The sequence below is a fragment of the Capricornis sumatraensis genome, chromosome 6 (assembly GCF_032405125.1).
Source record: "Capricornis sumatraensis isolate serow.1 chromosome 6, serow.2, whole genome shotgun sequence".
NCBI classification, from domain to species: Eukaryota; Metazoa; Chordata; class Mammalia; order Artiodactyla; family Bovidae; genus Capricornis; species Capricornis sumatraensis.
In genome coordinates this window covers 70619169-70637515 of record NC_091074.1, presented here as the reverse complement: position 1 = coordinate 70637515, position 18347 = coordinate 70619169, and the positions used below count along the sequence as shown (strand labels likewise).

Below are 18347 nucleotides of genomic sequence, written 5' to 3'. Positions count from 1 at the left end.
GAAAATCAGTACAATTAAGTTATCAAAATGTTGCTATGTTGTATTAAAACTCGATAAAGCAATGATTCTTACCTTCTTAGGGTTGGTTTCTTTCAGAATCTTACGAAAATTACGAATACTTTCCCTCCAAAATATATCATGCACATATATACACACACACACACCCAATATGGATATGATTATGGTAGATGGATTCAGGCACTCCCTGTAAGTAGAGGTCTTTGCACCTAGGTTAAGAACCACTATAACAAAGGAAAGGCAGGAAAAATGAAATTTAGCCCAGATTTGCAAATTAGTAACTGGGAAAACTAGGTATCAAAAAAAAAAAAAAAAAAAAAAAAAGCAGCAGCAGCTGAAAAGAAAGAAACAGCAACCACAAAAATCCAAAACCTGCCTCTGAAAAACAAAGAAATATATGATAAAATATAACAAATCCCTTAAAATTTTTGATGAAGTAGCCTGCATTTTCATATTCTGCTCACTATCCAGTGTATTGTTAACTCTTAGTAATTTTGAAAATGAGAGGGTTTTACCTGCACTTCATATTGAACCTTGAAGTGCTTAAAAGTACTTGAAGCAAAAAAAATTAAGGTGGCAGTTTTTTGGGATCTTGTTTAGACAAAGCTATAAATGAAAAATTGAAGCTACCAAATTGTGCCTTCCTAAATAGCATTGTAAAAGCATTTTAACATCAGTTTACAGATACAAACTATATTGAAGCCAGAATCTGATTCTTTTGCAATTTTTTTTCCGTTTAAAATTTGGTTTTGATTTCGTTTCAAACAAACATATTGACAGACTTTGACAGTTAGCTGAGAAAACAAAAAGCTGAGAAACAGAAAGTGTAATATGACGTCCTCATGCCCATGAGAAAAACATACAAGTCCTGTATTATTAATAACACTACAGCTAGCTATATTGAACTCTGGTCACAAAAATTCTATATACTTGTTAAACATCCACATCCTGATTCTTCAGAATTGGTGTTTGCTGACTAGACAATGATCACACGGGCTTTTCAGAATATTAGAATATTTAGTAGTATTTTGAAGTGCCACATACTCTGGTCAAACCTCTAGCCTACAGCCACGTTCATACAGTTAGTCCAAAGTTATGCTGCCACTGTAGTGTCCCACTCTGACCCCCATGGACGGTAGCCCACCAGGCTCCGCTGTCCATGGAATTTTCCAGGCACAAACACTGGATTGGATTGCCATTTCCTTTTCCAGGGTGTTTTCCTGGCCCAGGGATTAAACCTGCATCTCCTTCATTGGCAGGTGGATTCTTTACCACTGTGCCACCTGGGAAGCCCAAAGTTAGGGAACACTAAGAAAACTGTGGCTCAGACAGTAAAGTGTCTGCCTACAATGCGGGAGACCCGGTTTCAATCCCTGGGTGGGGAAGATCCCCTGGAGAAGGAAATGGTACCCCACTCCAGTACTCTTGCCTGGAAAATCCCATGGACGGAGAAGCCTGGTAGGCTACAGTCCATGGGGTCGCAAAGAGTCGGACACGACAGAGCGACTTCACTTTCACTTTCACTTAAAATTCATAACTGAGCTTGCAAGAAAAATAAAACAATTATTAGGCACTGGAACAGTATGTGAAAACTGAAACCCAAGCAATCTTAGGCAAGGGGGAGGGAGGGCATGAGACTCCCCCAAGAAGTCAGAACTTTCAAAGGGCTACAACATTAAGGGAGGGTGACTCTGGAGAGTAACTCCCTACACCCAGAAATCCAACTCCTATATATGCACCCTGTGAGATGTGCATGGGAAGTTTCAGGGTAGCACTGTTTATAATAAAAAATTTGATACAAGCTAAATATCACTGTCAGGTGAAGGGAGTGATAATGTTGGCATATTCATACACTGTTATATCATATAGCAGGGAAAACAGATTACATCACAAACATAAGGAATGAAAAAGCATGTTTCCGAAGAATCAATACATTTTCAGTTCAGTTCAGTTGCTCAGTAATGTCCAACTCTTTGCAACCCCATGAACCGCAGCACACCAGGCCTCCCTGTCCATCACCAACTCCCAGAGTTCACCCAAACTCATGTCCATCGAGTCAATGATGCCATCCAACCATCTCATCCTCTGTTGTCCCCTTCTCCTCCTGCCCTCAATCTTTTCCAGCATCAGGGTCTTTTCAAATGAGTCAGCTCTTCACATGAGGCAGCCAAAGTATTGGAATTTCAGCTTCAATATCAGACCTTTCAATGAACACCCAGGACTGATCTCCTTTAAGATGGATGGGTTGGATCTCCTTGCAGTCCAAGGGACTCTCAAGGGTCTTCTCCAACACCATAGTTCAAAAGCATCAATTCTTTGGTGCTCAGCTTTCTTCACAGTCCAACTCTCACATCCATACATGTCCACTGCAAAAACCACAGCCTTGACTAGACGGACCTTTCTTGGCACAGTAATGTCTCTGCTTTTTAATATACTGTCTACGTTGCTCATAACTTTCCTTCCAAGGAGTAAGCGTCTTTTATTTCATGGCTGCAATCACCATCTGCAGTGATTTCGGAGCCCCCCAAAAAAAGGTCTCACACTGTTTCCACTGTTTCCCCATCTATTTCCCATGAAGTGATGGGACCAGATGCCATGATCTTTGTTTTCTGAATGTTGAGCTTTAAGCCAACTTTTTCACTCTCCTCTTTCACTTTCATCAAGAGGCTTTTCAGTTCCTCTTCACTTTCTGCCATAAGGGTGGTATCATATGCATATCTGAGGTTATTGATATCCTGGCAATCTTGATTCCAGCTTGTGCTTCTTCCAGCCCAGCATTTCTCATGATGTACTCTGCATATAAGTTAAATCAGCAGGGTGACAATATACAGCCTTGAGGTACTCCTTTTCCTATTTGGAACCAGTCTGTTGTTCCATGTCCAGTTCTAACTGTTGCTTCCTGACCTGCGTACAGGTTTCCCAAGAGGCAGGTCAGGTGGTCTGGTATGCCCATCTCTTTCAGAATTTTCCACAGTTTATTGTGATCCACACAGTCAAAGGCTTTGACACAGTCAATAAAACAGCAATAGATGTTTTTCTGGAACTCTCTTGCTTTTTTGATGATCCATCGGATGTTGGCAATTTGATCTCTGGTTCCTCTGCCTTTTCTAAAACCAGCTTGAACATCTGGAAGTTCATGTTTCACGGACTGCTGAAGCTTGGCTTGGAGAATTTTGAGCATTACTTTACTAGCGTGTGAGATGAGTGCAACTGTGTGGTAGTTTGAGCATTCTTTGGCATTGCCTTTCTTTGGGACTGGAATGAAAACTGACCTTTTCCAGTCCGGTGGCTGCTGCTGCGTTTTCTATATTTGCTGGCATGTTGAGTGCAGCACGTTCACAGAATCATCTTTCAGGATTTGAAATAGCTCAACTGGAATTCCATTGCTTCCACTCGCTTTGTTCGTAGTGACGCTTCCTAAAGCCCACTTGACTTCACATTCCAGGATGTCTGGCTCTAGGTGTGTGATCACACCATTGTGATTATCTGGGTCATGAAGCTCCTTTTTTTGTACAGTTCTTCTGTGTATTTTTGCCACCTCTTCTTAATATATTCTGCTTCTGTTAGGTCCCCACCATTTCTGTCCTTTATCGAGCCCATCATTGCATGAAATGTTTCCTTGGTACATCTAATTTTCTTGAAGAGATCTCTAGTCTTTCCCATTCTATTGTTTTCCTCTATTTCTTTGCACTGATCACCGAGGAAGGCTTTCTTACCTCTCCTTGCTATTCTTTGGAACTCTGCATTCAAATGGCTATGTCTTTCCTTTTTCTCCTTTGCTTTTCACTTCTCTTCTTTTCACAGCTATTTGTAAGGCCTCCTCAGACAGCCATTGTGCTTTTTTGCATTTCTTTTGTTTTTCGTAAAATACATTTTACGATTTATATAAATTTTTAAAACATTCATTCAGTTATACTTTATTCACGTTTTTACTATAAGTATTACTTTAAGTATTTATGTTTTTACTTTAAGTATTACTGTAAGTATGAGGGCGTCAGAGGAGGAGATGGCTGGATGGCGTCACCGATGTAATAGACATGAACTTGGGCAAACTTTGGGAGATACTGAGGGACAGGGAGGCTGGCATGCTGCAGTCCATGGGTTTGCAAGGAGTCAGATATGACTGGGCAACTGAACGACTTTATACATACTATTCATTTCTGTATTTTGATTATTTCTATTTTTAAATATACAGATAGTAAAAGTGTGTTTGTATAGACACAAATATAGTAAAAGTATAAAGCAGTGAAGAGGAATGAGAAATACCAAATTCAGCTGGTATCCCCAGAGGAGGAAGTAAAAAACAAGGGCTGCCGACAGGCAGGGTCAACTGTAATAGTCATGTTTCATTTGTTAAACTGGTGATTTTTTTTTAAACAAACAAACAAAAATGTTGTTTGTGCATGTGAAATATTTCATCTTAAATTTAAAAAATAGTCAATTGACTAATTTTACCTCTACTCGTAGCCATTTTCCTTTGCAGTGGAAGAGGCAGACTTTCCCACAGAAGGGTAATGAAACGAAGTACTCAGAAGTCATGTGCTGCAAAACACAAACACATGACACACTCATTACTCACAGCAAAGAGCACGTTGCCACATGCCTGCTGTGGTGCAGGTCGACTGCTTCCCTGTCCATGATCAGACTTCCAGTGAGGCCTGCACTGCAGCGGACACAGCATGCGTACTGGGCTTGTAGGGCTTCGGTCTTTTTTCTCCTGTGCTTGTTGGTGGCAGCCGTCTACTCTTTCCTTTAGAGTGAATGTTTCTATTCTCCTTCCTTGCACATGGATCATAAATCAGCCCTGTTAACATGTCTAAAAATGATAGCATAGAGGTCAGGATGATTCATCAAGGCTCTGGCACCATTAGTGAAATACAGAGGAGGAGGATGAATCTGATAAAAAGAACAGCCTGGATGAGAGGGAGGTGGTTAGGTTAACTGTCCATTAGGCCTCCTCTTCTCTTCTGTTAACATTCAGATTCAAAGAAAAGATTTAATTCCAAAACAAAAGAAATGTTATCAATACAAATGTGGATATCAGTGCCAGTTCAGTATCTTCATCCTCCTCCTCTCTGTAGCTTGAAGCTGGGGACCTGCCATTGCTTCTTTCCTTCAGGGTAAATGTTTCTACTCTCCCCAAAGGCAATATCTCCCTCCACTTGAGTTCCCAGGGCACTAAGAACTATCAAGGGTGCTTTTCATCACTATAGATAATAAGCACATACATGTAAATGAATAACTATAGTCCACCCTCTGGGTGTCTCAGATTTCTCTAGGATAGATTAGCAAATCAAACTTAAGTAATGCTCCTGAGATACCTCCAAGATATCTGCAATGGAGAAAGAGGTAAAGTTACAGATCTAACGTCTTGATTCTAGGCTGTAGTCTGAACACCAGTTTATTCCGATTCAGCAAATATTTTGGAATACTGATTTTATGTAAGACACTAGATAACATACTACAGTACCTAAATGAATTAGGTACTTACCAGAACCTGGGGAGGCTCAGTCTCTGCCCTCAGGAAGCCTACACTCTAGTAAAGCAAACAAACGTCCAAACAGCTGAAACAATCCTGCGTACAAGTGCTGTGAGGCCCTTGAGGTGCTCTGTAGGTTAGAGAGAAGCGTTCACTTCTAGGGTAAGGGGGTCATAGTTGAAGGGGCACAGGAGTTTAGTCATTTGGAAACCACAGCATATTGTGGATTACGACCACAATGTCCTAATGGAGGTAAGGAAATTCCTTTAGGAACTTAAAAGAAAACCTCCACAGATCTTGATTCAGAGAAAATGATACTAGAATTAAAGGGTAAACTAAGAGTGAAAGTGAAAGTAGCTCAGTCATGTACGACTCTTTGCGACCCCATGGACTATACAGTCCATGGAATTCTCTAGGCCAGAATACTGGAGCAGGTAGCCTTTCCCTTCTCCAGGGGATCTTCCCAACCCAGGGATCGAACCCAGGTCTCCTGCATTATAGGCGGTAAGAGATTATTAATAAGTATAACTGTAGAACCACATTTACCAGGGTACAGGTTTTCTCAGGGACCATGAAGAGCTTGGGGAATGATGCCTTGTAAGTTTTATTCTCCCTGTAAATTCCATGGTTCTGTCTTTGTCCAGGCAGAGGAGCCAGCTGCACAAGACGACAGTCACAGGCAGCTGCACTGTAGGCTCCTCAACTGCACCTTGACCCATCATTGAGCACTTTCTATAAGCCAGGCCCTGTGGATACTCACTATTATTATCCTCATTCTACCCTGCAGAAAGCATGGAGGGGTTCTGTTTCAAATTCTGAAGTCTGGGGATCTTACATTTTTAGAGATTCTATCTTAAACTGTTCAAAACTTAGTGCAAGAATACAATTTAGTGACGCCTCTTGTTTGCAATGCTAGGACTCATCTTGGAAATAGATGCTGCTCAGACATACCTTACAGTGGAAGTATTCCTCTATCTTATGCAGAAGGTCGTTGAGCTTGTTCAGACCCTTACAAGGCACTTGGCAGTAGAGTGTGCCATCGGAGCAAATGTTAGTCACTCTGACATTAGTGTACATGGCATCAACCTGGAACAAAGGACACACCAAGGATGCTTGAGGAGAGTGCAGCTCTTATCTACCTAAGGGGATAGACCTAGTTCACTGAAAGTCTCTGCATTTTACAATTTTCGAAGCAAGCCGGAAGACAGATAGGATAGAATGAAATTCATAATGCAAATGTGAAAAACTAGTTTGCCTATCTCTCTTTCAAAAGGAGTATCTGCTCTCAGTTGTATCAGGCACAGAGTAGATATTCTGCATATATTATATTATTACCACTTTCCCCTAATAGGCTAAGAATATCTTTAACTCTGGTTTATCTTCTTCCCATTAATTTTGTTGTTGTTCATCTGCTAAGTCATATCTGACTCTTTGTGACCCCACGCACTGCAGCATGCTAAGCTTCCCTGTACTTCACATCTCCTGGAGTTTGGTCAAACTCATGTCCACTGAGTTAATGATGCCATCCAACTATCTCATCCCCTGTAATCCCTTTCTCCTCCTGCCCACAATCTTTCCTAGCATCAGGGTCTTTTCCAATGAGTCAGCTCTTTGCAGCAGGTGGCCAAAGTATTGGAGTTTCAGCATCAGTCCTTCCAGTGAATATTCAGAGTTGATTTCCTTTATGATTGATTGGTCTGAACTCCTTACTGTCCAAGGGACTCTTAAGAGTCTTCTCTGGCACCACAATTCAAAAGCATCAGTTCTTTGGCACTCAGCCTTATTTGGGCCTCCCTTGTGGCTCAGCTGGTAAAGAATCTGCCTGCAATGTGGAAGACCTGGGTTTGATCCCTAAGTTGGGAAGACCCCCTGGAGAAGGGAAAGGTTACCCACTCCAGTATTCTGGCCCAGAGACTTCCATGGACTGTATAGTCCATGGGGTTGCAAAGAGTCAGACACGACTGAACGATTTTCACTTTCAGTTTCAGCTTTCTTTATGGTCCAACTCTCACATCTGTACGTGATTACTGGAAAATACCACAGCTTTGACTATACGGAGCTTTGTCAGCAAAGCGATGTCTGTTTTTCAACACACTGTCTAAGGTTTGAGACTACCCTTGTGGCTCAGACGGTAAAGTATCTGCCTGCAATGAGGGAGACCCAGGTTCAATCTCTAGGTCAGGAAGATCCCTGGAGAAAGGAATGGCAACCCACTCCAGTATTCTTGCCTGGAGAACCGCGTGGACAGAGGAGCCTGGCAGGCTACAGTCCTTGAGGTCGCACAGAGTCAGACATGACTGAGCAACTAACACTAGGTTTGTCATGGCTTTTCTTCCATGGAGCAAGCGTCTTTTAGTTTTGTGGCTGCAGTCGCCATTTGCAGTGATTTTGGAGCTCAGGAAAATAATGTCTGTCACTGTTTTCACTTTTTCCCCATCTATTTGCCATGGAAGGGACCGGATGCCAAGATCTTAGTCCCATTAATTTAGAAAAAGAATTATTATATAAATATTTTTGCAATATTAACAGAAGTGAAAACAAACAACTCTCAAAAGATCAATCCCATTATTAGTCTACTTTCTAATCCTTGCCAATGGCCCACGTGAATTTTAGTAACTTTAAAAAAACAGAAAAGGTTTAATTTTAGCCACTTTTAGTCAAATCATAATATGAAGTATGAAGGCAATTCACTGTTGTTCTATTGATAATTATTAAAACAATATTTTTCCAATGTTGTTATGAAGTTTCTAAAATAATCATTTTTAACACCTAATCCTATTCTTTACAGTGGCTGCTCCACAATTTATTTAAAGGTGTCCTTTCCTGCAGACATCTATGTTCTTCACATTTTAAAAATGTTAAAGCTAGCAATTCAATGAACATCTTCACTGATCTAATTTTCCCTTCTTTTGAATTATCTTCCCTTATATTTGCAAAATAATTTCATATAAAATTAATATATGCTCTTTGTAGGAACTCAGAAATAAAAAATCCAATTCTTAATGCTCTTTGTAGGAACTTGAAAATAAAATAAAAATCCAATTTTTTTTTTTTTAAATCCAATTCTTAACAATTACTATTTATGTTTTGGCATTTCCCCCCACTTTTAACTCCCCTCTATCTTTTTTCTCAATACATACGTATTCTGTCTCTATCTAACGTTAGCCTAAAATGTACCGCATTCTATTCTGGTGAATTTATTTCCTGTGCTATGTGTGAACAGACAACAGGGGTCATGGTGGTACCTGAAGGTGAACTTCTAGTGACTTGTCACATATGGCCTTTAAGCAGGTGGCATTGATGTTGATGTCATCTTCTCCTGAGGTATCATACAGAACAACCAGTGGAATGTCAGTTTTTTCAAGTATTTCCACTGCAAAGATCTTCCCACAAGTTAAAGATTCCACCACTTTCACTAAGTCAGGATCATCACTTAGAACTTCCAACCCTGAAAAATATTGAATATTTAAATTTCTATTTAATTAGAAGAAACATTTTAAGAAACATTGATTGTATTCATTCTGGCTACTTACTACAATCATGAATCTACTACAAAATTCTTAAATTTTATAGGGAAGCTTTGTTTTACAAACTTCTTTGTAGTATCTAGCCTTAGGTTTAAAAATATTCATTATAATGTGAAAGTCTTTTTGAATGATTACACTGCTGCTGCTGCTAAGCTGCTTCAGTCATGTCTGACTCTGTGTGACCCCACAGACGGCAGCCCACTAGGCTCCTCTGTCCCTGGGATTCTCCAGGCAAAAACACTGGAGTGGGTTGCCATTTCCTTCTCCAATGCATGAAAGTGAAAAGTGAAAGTGAAGTCGCTCAGTCGTGCCCGATTCTCAGCGACTCCATGGACTGCAGCCTACCAGGCTCCTCCGTCTAGCTGCAGGCAATCTTACAACAAGAAGAGAAGTTGATGATCAATCTGAGTTTCTACCTTAGGAGAAACAGCCTTCACTTTATATACAAGCACATATTTAAAACAAAGAGACTAATGCATATAAAAAATTAGCAACCAATTATGTCTTATAGTCATGGATTTGTAACATTCTTCCTAAAAGTATAACCTTGGTGGTTTTTTTTTTTTTCAGTTTCTAAGTAAGTATACACAATTATTTCTTTCACAAACATGCATTTATTGAAAATTTAGATAGCCTCCCCCCGCCCTTTCTTTTCAAGTACACCGTGATGGCACTGAGAATACCGAAGAATTTTCTGATTTATGAAAGAAAGATTAAATACTGCTTAATGTAATATGGGTACTAGGTGAATTTTATCATAGTCTAATTATTCTTTATTCTTAGAAAACTGTAATACTGGAGTGAGTTGCTATTTCCTTCTGCAGGAGATCTTCCCAACCCAGGAATTGAACCTGGGTCTTCTGCATTGCAGGCAGATTCTTCACCAACTGAGCTATGAGGGAAGCCCATATGTTATGTATAATGTAACAAAAATATATAAAAACATTATAACACTTTTATAATGATCATATCCTATACAGAGAACATTAAACATGAATTTACTTATGCCTTTCAAGAAATAACACATTTAACACCTGGAAATACTTAGTACGCTTTAGGATTTAACTACCCCAAAATACAAAGATGATACACACCAAAGTGGAGAGCTCTTATAAAAGTTTCTTTTTACCTGCGAGCTTACACTTTGTAGCTTGGAATGAGAGTGAACAGAACTTCGGGTTCAATCTGTATGCTTTGCTCTTTTCAACATTTTCACTAAAACCATAGTCAACATAGCATACCTAATGATAACAGAAACAACGTTTAGGTTCAAATAAAATTCTTTATACTTACTTCTTAAAAAAATAAAAACAAAAACTCACAATGCATTTAATTGGCTTCAGTTTACTCCTTTGCCAACAGGGAGCAGAGGGAAGACTGCTGAGCTCCGGTGCCTTCTGTTATCAGCTTGTCAGCAGCACACATATCTGATCTGCCATCCCTGGCTGCTCCACTCTTGCCCTACTATCATAATGCCCGTATCACCTCCTTCTTTTCTGATTTACACCCCTCCATTATTTGTTTCTAGAGGAGGCACACACTGGGGCATTTGTCAGATTCTATACTCCCAAAGCAGCACTTATGATGGCCTGGTCTCAGCGGTTATGTTTCCAGGGACTGAGATGCTGTCTATGACAGCAATGATGTTGCAGCTGGATAACATGAAATCCTACACTGTAAAAGTAGATAATTCTGTTTTTTTCTCAGTGCTGGGAAGCTGGGTTAGGCTTTCATCCAGCTCAGGAAAAGGTCCCAAGTCTGCCGGACAGAGTTCTGTGTTTACAGAAACCTGCATGATGCTTTCTCATCACCAACACAGATCACTGAGAGCCTGGACAGTATGTTTAGTGTATTAATAAAACTTTATTTGAAAAGGACTATATAACCAAAGCCTTTTTCCTTTTGGAGAAAAATTAAATCTAGAGACCTTAAGCTTTGATTTAGAATGACACCTAGGAATAGGAGGTAAAGTGCTAAAATTTAGCATGCTTCTCTAATTAAAGCAGATGATAGTTGTTACAAAAACAAGACAAAACAAGGCAGGGCAAAGGCGTGGCAAAGAAATACCAAAGAGTTTTACTTTCTGCAGTAAAATAAAGTCCACAGCTTCTGAGTACTGAGATTCTGGTATTAAGTATACAAGACAAAAACTCTCCCCCATCAGAGAATCTAAGGAAGAAAAGCACAGAGAGACAACTAAAGTCTTTCCCTGGCCACCTGCTCACTGGGGCTATGGGGCTTACGTATTCCAGGTTGAAAAGGATCATCTGTTTGAGCTCACATCTTGACTCAGTGCTCCCTGAGGCCTCAATCCCTGGCAGGGTCCCCACACTACAGCCAGCAATTTCTCCAACCCCAAATTAGCACCTGCATTTCCTTCCCCAAAACCTCAGGATCCACACAGCTTTTGTTTCCTTTAATAGTAATCACCACCCACAACTTGGATTCTGCTCTTCCTAGGCCTAAAATGGAGACAGCGTGTTCTGAGAATAGAACATAATATGTGAAATCATGATTCCTGGGCAATTCAGAATGTAATCCCAGCAGCAAGAGACAAAAGAATACTGTTCTAAATTCTTCAAAGGGTTTCTATAGCTCTGAAGCTTTTCTTTTCTTTATTCTTTGGAATCATGATATCATGTATTTGCATGTCAGCTGTAGTTCATAAAACATTTGCCCGTGGACGTCCGGCTAGACTCTCACAGCCCTCTGCCCTTCAGTCCCGGGATTAGCACAAGCAGCTTCCCTATCCTCGCATTGGGCCCCAGTCCATTCCTGGCTCTCTGGCTCCCTCAAGTGGTCACAGTTCTCACAGTGCCTTCTGAGTAATAACCAGCAGACACCTCTGGGATGTGGGTCTGGACCAGGTAAAACTGGCACCAACCTGAGGGGTGACCGCCAGTTCCTGTTTCTCATGTTCACCAAAATCTGTGGAAATCAAGGAGGGAATGGATACTTGCTGTCAGGCACAGCAAAATTCAAGAGAAACAAGACTTGTTGAGTAGCTAGTGTTTCTCCTAGTAAGGGGTAAAAGTCATCTCTGTCTGGTTCACGGGATATGGGAACAAGATCAGGCCAGGATTGCCACAACTACTGCTGTCTTAAAGAGCTTACTATCTATAACAAACCAAGATACCCCTTTTATTCCTAACACCAGCCCACAGCTCTCAGAAGCAATGACATAGCCGGTCGCTTCCTGTTCTGTCTTCCATGGGGCACTTCCCTGTTCTGGTTCCCATGACATGGTCCTCTTGGTTTTCCTCATTCTTTGGCCATTCTCACAGTCTCCTTTGCTCCTCTCATGCCCTCCATCTAAGTGCCGAAGTGTTTCAGAGCCTGGTTCTGGGTGATTCTTCCTCTAGGTGACCTGACCTAGCCCCAGGGCTTCAAGGGGCACTTACATGCCGATGCCCCCAACCCTGGTCCTGACTTCTCCCTGAGCTCCAGGCTCATCCAGGTGAAATCAGACAGCTATTCTCAAACCTATTAGGTCCTACAAAATTTTTGATTTTCTTATATATTGATTCTTCTCCCTGACTTCCCAGTTTCAATAAACGGCATGACCATCCACCCAACTGCTCAAGTCCTGAACTCATCAGCCATCCTGAACCTTCTCCTTTCTTCTCTTCCACATCCAGTGAATTAGTGTCCTGTCAGTTCTACCTCCAAACACATCTTGCGTCTGTCTTGTTATCTCTGTCTCCACTGTTTCTGCCCTAATTCCGGTTGCAACTGCTGGTTACTACAACAGCCAACTAACTGGTCTTACTTTTGATCTTTGCCCTACACTACAACCTTTGCCCCACATAGGCAATGCAACAACCTTTGAAGCAAATAAACCAGATAACATCTCCCTGCTTATCCCTTCCTTCACAGTTATTTTCTATTGCAGCACCCTGGTTATTTCCTTCACTGCTTTTCACTGTCTTTTCATTTATTGTATACTTGTTTATTATCTGTCTTCTTTTACTAGCATAAAAGCTTCTCGAGGACAAGCCTTGTCAGTCTTGTCTCTTTCCCTAAGACAATGGAAAAAAAGAATGAAAAGTGTAACAGGCAGATACTAGCATGATGATAGTGTCTGATTTTACAGGTAAGGAATCATAGAAGTCCCAAGGTCACATAGCTAGAAGTGGCAGAATTGGGACTCAAACTCAGGTCTAAATGACTCCATAGTTTAAATTCCCAAAGCAGAGGTAAGGAAGGAAGGGAGGCCCAAGTGATTTTTGCCCTGTAGATCTCAGACTGGGGGATGATCTTGTGGAGGGTTCGCAGTGTTTATTATAAACCCTGACACACTCTTAACATATCATCAGGGTTTGTACAGTTCTTCTCTTCATGAGCAATCACTGTGCCTTCAAGCAGCTAAGTTTTGAATTTCCTAAGGGCAGGGAAACAGTCAGGAAGTGGACTGAAGCTGAGCTAACATCTAGGACAGTCATTCCCCATCATCCAGAGGTCACTCAGGTTTCTCACTAAACACACATTAGTGACAGGGCCACATACTGACTAGGGTCCTAATCATCTGGACTGCCCACCCCCTGCAGTGTTAAGTGTTCTGAGATGTGCTAACCCTGATTTTCAAAGTTTAGACAAAACTGTGTCTTGATGAGCAAGTTCTCATTCTGGGTCTCTAAGGTGAAGGAAGGAAAAGGCAGCAGGGCAGGGGCTGGTCACCATGAACGTGGCCAAGTCTGGAAGTACTGGAGCCTCTGATGGAATAGACTAGTGAAAGAGCCCTCTGACCTTTCCGAGATGACCACAAGGGCAAGACTTGGGGCATGGTCAAGTCTTACTTGGGGTTCCCCTCAGCTGGCTGTGCAAGAAAGGAGAGAATGTCATCTCTTCCAATCTGTATGATTTCCTTCATTTCCAAGTACTGACCCTGATAAGAAGCCCATAGAGCTCTGATCAGTATTCATTAGGTAACCCTGAGGAATAGGAATGCAGGTTTGCTTGTTTTCCTGATTAATTATATCACGGGTTATGGTATTCCAATGGAAAAGAATTTTTTTCTTTGTTTTAACTAAAACTCTAAGATAATATAACTATCACTGACTTAAAAGCTGACAGGGATAATTATTATTATTTCTTTTTCCATATATTATCTTTCCAACTTCTGGAGAAAACTAAATACTGTTAGAGGATACCATATTAGAAGCAATATTTTCATTTGAAGAATAATGTGTTTGTCTTCATAATGCTTGCCTTTATCTTGCCCTCTTCCATTGAAATGACCTGTGCTCGTAACCAAGCATCCTCTTCGGCATTTACAGCCAGCAGCTGGCCAACCTGCACAGTCTGGACTGGGGTGACCTTAGGATTCTTACTGTAGTACTCCTTCATCTCATCTTCCATTAATTCTTGAGCAGCAGAGTAGTCTTTGCCCACGTACCTGAATTAAAGGAAAAGAACACAGATGAAGCAAGCTGGAAGAAGGAAAGCTACAGGAATTCACTAATATTACTCTGTTTTTCTACTGTCATCTTTGGTGCCACGCTCAGATTTGCTTACATCAACAGGGAGGAGAATGTGGATTTAGTAAACATTTATATCTTGAAAGAGGAGAATGCAATACTGTGGAATCATAAAACAAGACCAAAGTCCAACACACCACAAAGCAGAGCAAATGTTCAATAGCAACGCAGTGACCTTGCGAATGTAACAGTAAACAGTCAAGGAGTTTTTAGAGGAGGACTAGGCTGAGAGAAGACTCAAGGGAAGGGAAGAGAGAAAGCGGAAAGGAAGACACCAGAGGAGGCCAGATGAGCAGGAATCAACCTGAGATTCTGACTCAGGCTGCTGGAGATCTGTGTGGATTACTTAGAAGAGAATCTAGTTAATAGTTCTGCCTTAACTAAGGTGCATATGGACAAGTCTCAAGCTCTGAAAAAACAATGAAACTTAACTTCTCCAAGAGAAAAACAAACCCTAGAAAATAAACAAAATCATGTGACAACCCCTCCCTCCAACTTACCAAACAAATCACAACAAAATGCTGAGTTCTGATACCCTTAAAGAGATGGCATGTTTTAGATAAATGCCTCTTTAAACTGTATGCTTCCTAAAGAAAAATTTTTTTTCAGGATACTCTTCTACCTCCTTCTACAATTTTCTGCTCTTGACAACTGCAATCACCTTGTTCTAGTTCACTAGTTTCCCTTCTGCCATAAATAGGCTGTTGTTTCCTTGGCTTTAAGTCCTCAGAGACAATTCCAACAAAGGCCTCCTTCCAGAATGGAAAACCTGGCAAATCAAGTGTGGCTCCTGTTACAGGAGCTATCTCAGCCATGGGATGAAGCCTTTTGAGTTTTAAGGCTATGCTATATCAGCACTAGAGTCACCTGGCCAGGGAGATGGGGGATATGCCACAAGAACAGGGCTTTCTGAACTGTTCCAGCTTCTACTTGGGGCCCAAATAGTCCTATTAGAACTTTAACAAACTATTCCTTTAGGAGTGTCTTCCTATCTTCTTGGTAACTACTAGCAGGGCAGAAAACACTAGAGTCAACCTATTTGTCACTAGCAGAAAAGAAGCTTTTAAAAGCCCCACACAGAATGGAAATAATGCCTCTTTTGGAGGCAAAGGCTGTTTTAAACCCACATATGACATGCATATTATTTACTCCATACTCTATCATTTGTTTATTGAGCTCTACAAATATCAAGGTACTGGCTGCACTCTTGGCTCTGGGGTCTCCTAGGACATCTTCACCTCTGCCTGAGTGCCCAATTCCTGTGACCTAGAGTCTCATGGGGACTCCTGGTAGCAATGCAGTCCTGGATGCTCCACTGGCAGAGGCCTAGGCTCCAGCAGTAGTTTGGTGGTTTGCCTAGCATGGGATCCTTCCAGGAAGGAGGAAGGTGGTGAGAAGCAGCATGAGCTCCACAGGCAGCTTTTGCTCTCTGTAGCCACCAGCAGAGAACGACGCTAGCTACATGCTTTGGGTGGGGTAGAGAGATAATGTCACAGCTGGTTTAATAGTGGGTGGTGCCAAGAATGAAGTCATTACCCCCCAATTATGTAGGCCAACTTAGGTGAGCCACAAATAAAGGTTATACAAAATTAATTTCTGAGATTGGTGACAACAGATTCCCATACTTGGCCTAAGGGTCCCACCACAGCACCTCCGTGTAACTTTGTAAGTTATAAGCCTACCAGGTTCCAGAGTCTATTGCCTGCCTGGGTAAAGCTATGGGTACTGCTGGATCTGCTAAGTTTTCAGGGTAGCTGGGGGATACCAATAACCGAGGGCAGATATCACCTACCATGCTTGCTGGTTGCCTGCCACCCTACTTCACACAGAACGCTGACACTGGGATTCTAAGTTATACTGATAAAGCATATTCAGGTAACCAGAGGACCCTAGACCTAATCATCCTGGAATAGATTGGAACCCTCCTACTGAAGTCTTGGAACTGATCCAGATTCCTGCCAACCCTTGGGAAGAATGTAAGAAATAACATGATTGATCAAGTCCAGTTCTGGGTGACTGGTCTCTGAAAGTGGCCCCCAGTGACTATTGGTAACACAAACCCAAGGATCCTGCCAAGGAAGCAGATTTAGATTTTTTCCTTTATAATGTCAAATGGTAAATGTTAGCAAGGTGCTCCTCAACATCCTTCCTTTACCTCAATTTATTAGTGACCCACAGTGGGAAGCCAAACCCTCAGCAAGCTCTTTCTATCCTCAGGCCACACTTCACCTTTCAAATAAAAGCTCCATACATTTACCACCCCTATATAAAACAGACCTCAACAAAGCTTCAGCATGTTTGAGTTTTAACATTCAAAGATACTTGATTCTCACTTCTTTATCAGACAGTTTGTTCAGATAGAAGAGCTTTAATAGTTTTGCTGCAATATTTTATTAAAGAACTTGGCCACAATTCTTTGTGGCCTTTCTTTGGGTCTTCCCAGCTCAGGTATGACCCTGAGGAGGAGTAAGAGCCCATACCATAAGGGACATTTTGGTTGAAGGAGCCTGGACTCTGTTCTGCTTCAGCCTTTGCCCAGTCTGTCTATCCACAGCCATACCTTGGGCTGCTCCTTCTGGAGATCCAGCTCTACTGGTTCCTATTGTTTATCCCAAGTCAGAAAGGGCAAATTACTGTCTTTCATTTCCTATATCGTCTACATTTTCTCCAAAAGTCCACATCAAGTGCCTGGAGCTGGACTGTTTTTTTTTTTTTTATAATTTCAGTAATCATTAGCCACTTAGGCAATAATTCCTTCTCCAAGGCAATGATATCAAAAGGCTCAAGGAACATACAGAATGATCTCTGTTCATTTCCAAGGTAAACCATTCAATATCACAGTATTCCAAGTCTATGCCCCAATCAGTAATACTGAAGAAGTTGAACAGTTTTATGAAGACCTACAAGACTTGCTAGAACTAACACCAAAAAAAGATGTCATTTTCATCATAGGGGACTAGAATGAAAAAGTAGGAAGTCAAGAGTTACCTGGAGTAACAAGCAAACCTGGCCTTGGAGAACAAAATGAAGCAGGGCAAAGGGTAACAGCATTTTTCTAAGAAAACGCACTGGTCATAGCACACAACCTCTTCCAACAACACAAGAGACAATTCTACACATGGACATCACCAGATGTTCAATACCGAAATCAGACTGATTATATTCTTTGCAGCTGGATTGAGAAGCTCTATACAGTCATAAAAATAAGACCAGAAGCTGACTGTGGCTCAGATCACAAACTCCTTATTGCAAAATTCAGACTTGAATTGAAGAAAGTAGGGAAAACCACTAGACCATTCAGGTATGGCCTAAATCAAATCTCTTATGATTATACAGTGGAAGTGACAAATAGATTCAAGGGATTAGATCTAACAGATATAGTGCCTAAAGAGGCAGGGACCAAGGTTCATAACATTACACAGGAGGCAGTGACCAAAAACATCCCCAAGAAGAAGAAATGCAAAAAGGCAAAATGGTTGCCTGAGAAGGCCTTACAAATAGCAGAGAAAAGAGAAGAAAAAGGCAAAGGAGAAGAGATATATCCATCTGAATGCAGAGTTCCAAAGAACAGAAACGAAAGATAAGAAAGTCTCCCTAGGTGATCAATGCAAAGAAATAGAGGAAAACAATAGAATGGTAAAGCCTAGAGATCTTTCATGAAAATTAGAGATACCAAGGGAACATTTCAATCAAAGATGGGCACAATAAAGGACAGAAATGGTATGCACTTAAAATAAGCAGAAGATATTACAAAGAGGTGGCAAGAATACCCAGAAGGACTATACAAAAAAGATCTTCATGACCCAGATAACCATGATGGTGTGATCACTCACCTAGAGCCAGACA

At 41.1% G+C, this 18347-nt stretch overlaps 1 protein-coding gene across 1 annotated transcript in view; it reads right to left on the bottom strand.

Moving 5' to 3' along the window:
• Positions 1 to 18347, bottom strand: part of TDRD7 (tudor domain containing 7) — a 102427-nt gene that overhangs the window by 17986 nt on the left and 66094 nt on the right. Inside the window, exons 8-12 of the mRNA XM_068974239.1 lie at positions 14233 to 14419; positions 10154 to 10265; positions 8743 to 8945; positions 6449 to 6583; positions 4474 to 4560 (exon numbers count right to left, since the gene is read on the bottom strand). Coding sequence (XP_068830340.1) covers positions 4474 to 4560; positions 6449 to 6583; positions 8743 to 8945; positions 10154 to 10265; positions 14233 to 14419 — 724 coding nt within the window. The remainder of the gene's footprint in view (positions 1 to 4473; positions 4561 to 6448; positions 6584 to 8742; positions 8946 to 10153; positions 10266 to 14232; positions 14420 to 18347) is intronic.